This window comes from Crocodylus porosus, unplaced genomic scaffold, assembly GCF_001723895.1.
Source record: "Crocodylus porosus isolate Cpor-Errol unplaced genomic scaffold, CroPor_comp1, whole genome shotgun sequence".
NCBI classification, from domain to species: domain Eukaryota; kingdom Metazoa; phylum Chordata; order Crocodylia; family Crocodylidae; genus Crocodylus; species Crocodylus porosus.
This window is the reverse complement of record NW_017728927.1, coordinates 15,234,664-15,240,644: the sequence shown is the minus strand read 5'-3', so window position 1 is coordinate 15,240,644 and position 5,981 is coordinate 15,234,664. Positions and strand designations below refer to the sequence as shown.

The 5,981-nt window shown below is 39.7% G+C and overlaps 1 protein-coding gene across 3 annotated transcripts; it reads left to right on the top strand.

The window, feature by feature from the left end:
- Nucleotides 1-237: 237 nt before the first annotated feature.
- On the top strand, nt 238-4,830 carry LOC109314756 (forkhead box protein I1c). 3 transcript variants are annotated; one of them, XM_019542094.1, is made up of 4 exons: nt 238-372; nt 514-642; nt 1,584-1,650; nt 2,004-4,830. In XM_019542094.1, the coding sequence occupies exons 2-4, from the start codon at nt 536-538 to the stop codon at nt 2,484-2,486; spliced, it is 657 nt and encodes a 218-aa protein (XP_019397639.1). In that variant the 5' UTR covers nt 238-372; nt 514-535; the 3' UTR covers nt 2,487-4,830. The 3 variants fall into 3 exon arrangements, with proteins under 3 accessions (XP_019397639.1, XP_019397637.1, XP_019397638.1); XM_019542092.1 differs by having other exon boundaries at nt 239-372; nt 1,482-1,650; XM_019542093.1 differs by having other exon boundaries at nt 239-380; nt 1,482-1,650.
- The last annotated feature ends 1,151 nt before the right edge of the window (nt 4,831-5,981 follow it).

The following is a 5,981-nucleotide window of genomic DNA, read 5'->3' as shown; positions in this document are numbered from 1 at the left end:
GAGGAGGGAGAAAAATCCCAGGGAGGGGGAACCCTGCTCTCAAAGTTGAATTTGCGAGAACAAACCTTGAAGCATGATTTAACATCATGTTGTTTGCTTTTGTCACATTGTGTATGTAGATGGCAAAAACGGCTGGCCCCGCTCCAGCCCAGACCACCCAGAGAGCAAAGCTGAGCTACTGGCTGTACACACCCAAGTTCAAAGGTTCATGAGAGACCTCACCAATTTAATCAGCTATTAGCTGCCTTTCCTATAACCAGATTGGAGGCAACAACAAGGGGAAAAAAACCCAAAAAACCCAAGGAATATCTAACAGACTGGCTGTCTGGGATGAAAGAATTACAAAAACAATCTCCACCCAAGACGGAGGGAGTATGCATGTGTGTGTGCGTGTGAGAGAGAGAAGGCGAGAGGGGGAATAGAGAGAGAGAGAATAAGACAGGGAGGGGAGGGAAAAAGGGAGGCGGGAGCCCAGGCACGGAGAAACATCACTTCATCTCTCTCACTCCACAGGAGCTGAGCAAGGAGCAGGAAGATGTTTGATAACACGCAGTACCCCTATAACTGTTTTAATTATGACGGGGACGACTATCCAACCTGCAGTTCTGATGAAGAGAAAAAATTCACCAGACCAGCATACAGGTAAGGTGAAGTTTTCAAAGTCTTCCTCTCTCTTGGGTGAGAGTCTGGACTGTTGGGTAATGGGAACTCACCCAAGGATCTCTCTAATAACTACCAAGGGCGTCTTTCCAGGTGCGAGCAAGTTTATTCCAGGCGCAGGGAACGGGGTGGAAAAGTCCTTTCCCCTTTGGTTTGGAGAGAATGTAACTTCTCGGTGTCGAGACCTGAATCCCTTTGTATCATCCGATGTCAACTGTTCTCTTCTGCACTTGTAAGGGCACTGAGAAATATAACGTAGACAAGTCTCACTTGGGAAACAGGGGAGGGGGCAAAAATCGGTGGTGGAGCAAAGATGAGTTTCCGAGGCAGAAAAGATAATATTATCCAGTGCGTCTTCAGCTGGTGGCAAGCTGGGAGATCCCCGGTGTTAAGAGGAGGGCAGAGATGGAGGGTTTGAATGTTGGTCCTCAGGAAAGTTTCCTTACACAGCTTGACATTTTGGTGGGTTTCTCTCCCTCTGTCTCTTTAAAATGAAGCACTTTCTGCTGAGTGAGAGGGCAAGCAGTTTGACTGGGCTTCAGTTGTCTGTTAGCAATGCCAGTGTATCATCGTGTATGAATCAATGAATGTTAGAGCTTTTTCTTGGACGAAAGCAAAAGGATTCTGCGAGGACCCGGTACTGCCTGCACATGAAGCATTTCAGGTTCAAGGAGAGGCATAAATAACAATGTAGGATCAGGAGAACTTCTCTGAGTGGGGTCTTATATACATATGTGTGTATATGCGGTGGTGTGGACATACCTAGCTCTAGACTATAGCTATATGAGGCAATGGCATAACAATGAGTTTTCTTTTTTCAGCTACATTGCCTTAATTGCAATGGCCATTCAGCAAAGCCCTTCAAACAAAGTGACTCTCTCTGGCATTTATGACTTTATAATGAAGAAATTTCCTTACTACAGATCAAATCAAAGAGCCTGGCAGAACTCCATCCGACATAACTTATCGCTTAACAGTTGTTTTGTAAAGGTAAGATCAGTCACTATATATTTGCATCCACACGCCGCATGACTAAAAATCTCCCTGTCAAAATAGTTTCACTAAACATTGATAGAAAAGCAAGGAAGCCAAACATTATGAGCTACAAGCCACTTAAAATCTCTCGTGATGCCTCCAAGTTGTCATTTGAAAAGGTAAAAAAGCATGTTCTTGTCTCATGTATGTTAATATATAACAAAGTGAAGAGGCTGGATTTTACCTACAATAGGCTGGAATGGCTTGTCATGTATGTTTAACCCGTTCTTAAATGTAAATGAACACAGATGTTAAGCAGCAGCATCTGTAATGCATACAAACACTGAACTGCCTTTAAATGAATACAGGTTCCCAGAACAGAAGGGAATGAGAAGGGGAAGGGAAACTATTGGAGCTTTGCATCAGGATGTGAATCCATGCTGGATCTTTTTGAAAATGGGAATTACAGGCGAAGACGGAGGAGGAGGAACATGAAAAGGGACCACAAAGAGCAGAGATCTAGCGGAGGAAAAGGTCCCTCTTCCCCTGAAATGTCTTCCATGGATTCTGATTTACACTGCATCTCCTCTCATGAAAGTAAATGTGAGAAAACGCAATCTGGACCCCGACTCTTGGAACCTCATGGGTTTGTTGCAAACAATGCCTCCAACCAACAGAGCCTAAGCAACTCCAACCTAGGAAAATCGGACTCTGAAATTAAATTTAGCATTGATTACATTCTTTCAGCCCCAGATCCTTTGCCTGGTCTGAGATCTCAGTATAATATGCAAGATAATAAATATCACCTACTGGAGTCCCAGCAAATTAATCTTCAGCTCTGGACAATGTGATGTGATTTCTAGCCGGCAACAGATTCTTTAATGCAATCCATACAAAAGCCTTGTGTCATCGAGTAATATCAGTCTGCCTTCTTTCTTCAAGTAGTGCTCAGAAAGGGTGATAAGTAACTTGACCAGCCTGCTGAGATACCTGTCCCACAAGGACTTGCCTTTCTGCGGTTAAACTCTAATACCTAACCAATAGTGTTGTATATTATCTTGTGACACTGTGTGAAATTCTGGTCTTATTTTCTAAAATAATGCCGATGGCAGTTTAAACTAAACTGCAAGGATTTTCTCTTCTTGATCACACCAATCTATTTTTTGTTCGCTTCTGTCATATGTGCTTTACTAAAGACACATTGGACTTACTCTCTGTTATAAGTTAGGATTAACTCCACTAAAGCATATGTATAGGCCAAATCTGCAGCAGGTATAGAGTAGTGTGCACCTCTACTGCTTTACATTAGCTGATCATCTGGTGGGTTTTTTCCCCTTAGGAACTCATTTAAGCCCTACCTTGTTTACTATGTTCAGTGTTAGGGCTTAGACTATTTGAGCAATAAGTAGCACAGATGAGTCATTAAAGTATTTGGTAAGTATGGGTTTTTAATTGTATTATTATAGATTTTTTTTTCTTGAAGTGAAGTGCTGTTCAAATTAATTCCATGGAAGTTAATGCTGAACTCTGGTAAACTTTGACAGATTCAAACTTTGAGAGAGGACTGTGACAGACTTCCAGTATCTGTGGATAACACAATATTCCTGTTGTGCTATCACAAAGTTCCCTGAGACTCTGTAGGAAAGTCTTTGCACATATTTCATTTTCTTAGCATGAAGGAAGGATTGGCCCTGCAAAGAATTGTATTCACTGACAAAATGCGAGACAGAGCTGAGTCTCCTACTTTCCTCAAGACAAGCTGTACATTCCTATTAAGTAGATTTTATTGATTCCTCCTGCAAGCAATCACCAAAGTGGTACTTGATACAATTTCAGCAAAGCTGGTGAGATTTATAATTAACGGACATTGATGTTAGATCATGAGCTCCATTTAAATCTAACATAGTTGCCATCTATGCTGTTGATGGGTATTTTTTTAAGTTATGGACAATAAAAAAACGTACGTCCAATGCTTAGTAATGTGTTTCTCCTAAAATATTTTGCACGATTGATTGTTTGACACAGTGCACACGTTAGTACAGATTCTACACAATCAGGCCCTTTACCTAACTAAAACAGTAAAATCAGGGATCAAGAATTCTAGGTGATTTAACAGACAATTGTATAACGTAAGAAAAAAATTCTGTCTTTTTGGAACATAAACTCTAGGTAAATGAAGGTATTTGAGATGATAAGATTAAGCAAAATTGTGCAAAAGATGCTCAGGCATGACTTGAATTTTAATGCATTTTGACATTTCACTAAGTTATTTTACATTGTTGCTAATATATACTGTACATTTATACTATATATTCTTATATATTGTTATGGAGAAAGGGAGCAATATCACTGCACTTATATGTTGTAAAACTGCATGATGGATGTCTTCTTGGTGTTAAAAGTATTGCCATGTATCTACAGCCTGCCAGCAGCAGTATTTCTTACAGATTGGTTATAAATTCTCTTTTGCTTTGAAAAATATGAAACTTGAAAGTCCCAGGCATCTCCTGAGCCAGCAGAATATTTTTTTTGAATATGGCAGGTCATGGAGAAGTTGTATCATAGTACAGCTTCCAAAGTTTCAAGGATCAATTTCTTTATAGAGAGATTCTGCCTTCAGAACGGATCTTGAAAAGTCTTATCAAGAGGTATTCTATGAAATCATTTTAAGGCAGAATTAGGCTCATTAAACCAGACTCATCTCTTGTATGCAGATGTAAAAAAACCCATAAAGTCAGTGGACACATAGATTCACATCACTGCTCCTTAATCTTCCTACACAGTAGTATATAGGTGGGTAAGGGCATGTCTGTATCTAGTATCTCTATATATGTATGCACTCCGATGTGTGGCTGTATGTGATCTCTATATTTATACATGTATTAATGTGTTATATGCAAACCCTTTTTCTTAATAGTTTTAAAAAGGGTGATGCTGCTGCTTAGTTTGTAGTCATAGTAAATCAGCACAGTATATTTTAAATATATTTTTTTGCAGCTAAACGTGCAAATGTGCTTCTTACTACATGTTCCTTGGTGAAATTTTTCTGCAAAGGATAACTAAACTACAGCCAAAGTTCATAATAAGCCTTGACTAAACACAATAGTATTGATTTCAATCGGGTAGGTTCAGGTCTACCACATAATATTTGGGCAAATGTTAGAAAGAGCAGAAGACAGAAATATGGGTAAAAAAGATCTGTGTCAGAAACTGAAAGCCATCTAGAGTAGCGGGATTAATATGCATAGATACCCCTTTCCTTTGCTCACCATAAGATGCCTGCTAGGAAAGGCTGTTATATCTGAGTCTCCTAACATATAATCAAAGAAATTTGTGTACAAATATGTGTTAACATTTGTTTTGCAAAGGATATCAATCATATTTCCAAAAATGAAGGGACAGATTTCAATTTGCCCAGTGTATTATATTCTGACTACTTCAGAAAGGTTTTCAGCACTTAAAGTGAATGGCATTTAATATAGAACAACATAACAGGGGTGAAGGCTAGATGTGACCTTATTCAAATGTCGTAGCCATTACAAAGCCATTCCCAGTGTAATTATAATTAAATACTTTATGCCTTTCTTGCAAATCCTCTGATCGATCACTGATAGTAACATTAATATTGTATTACCCCCGAGCAAATGTCTCCCACACAAGTGTTATGGATCACCAGGTTTCCATTAACAAAGTTGTGAGCTATTGCCATATGCTAGTCGTGGATAAATTTACGTAAATTACCTTTTCATGGGGGAAAAAAATCTGAGGGTTTTTTTCCAAAGCATGCAGCCTGGTGCTTTTTCTTCGTCCCTTTTATAGGCTGTCAGTTAGTTATGTACACACAAAGCAAAAGACAGCTCCCACTGAAACCAATGGATATAGGCTAGGTATAATCAGAGTAAGAAAGAACCAAATCAGGTACATGGGCGCAAAGTCTGCACTAAAGACATTCTTAGGCACCGTATATAAAATAGGTCAGGATCCCGTCCATAACAAGCTCTGTTCATTGTTGTGATGTTCATGCTCACATAGAGTACAGCACTGTGACACAGGCTGAGTTCAGCGAGACACGTAGGGGTATCGCCATTTGAATCTAAAAAGTAGTCCTCGCTTATAGGTATTTTCCTGTCTTTTCAGAATCCATGCTAGCCATTATATTTCCTATGCTAGATATTGCCGATTAGACAAAGCCCCTAACCAGCATTTCCCTGCACCACCAGGTGAGAGGAGAGAGGGCTTGGTTTCTTCCCCTGCAAGTCAATAGCATTCCACAGGCCAGCGAAGAACCACTGGGACTGTGGGAAGAGAATGCATTTTTTGTCCTTCAAAAAAAAATGAATGCATTT

What these genes read in the sequence shown, in the direction of transcription:
- LOC109314756 (XM_019542092.1), top strand. Translation starts at nt 536, where the DNA reads ATGTTTGATAACACGCAGTACCCCTATAACTGTTTTAATTATGACGGG. An exon ending in TTCACCAGACCAGCATACAG is followed by an intron (nt 643 to 1,481) that starts GTAAGGTGAAGT and finishes TTCTTTTTTCAG; the next exon opens with CTACATTGCCTTAATTGCAA. An exon ending in TTAACAGTTGTTTTGTAAAG is followed by an intron (nt 1,651 to 2,003) that starts GTAAGATCAGTC and finishes AAATGAATACAG; the next exon opens with GTTCCCAGAACAGAAGGGAA.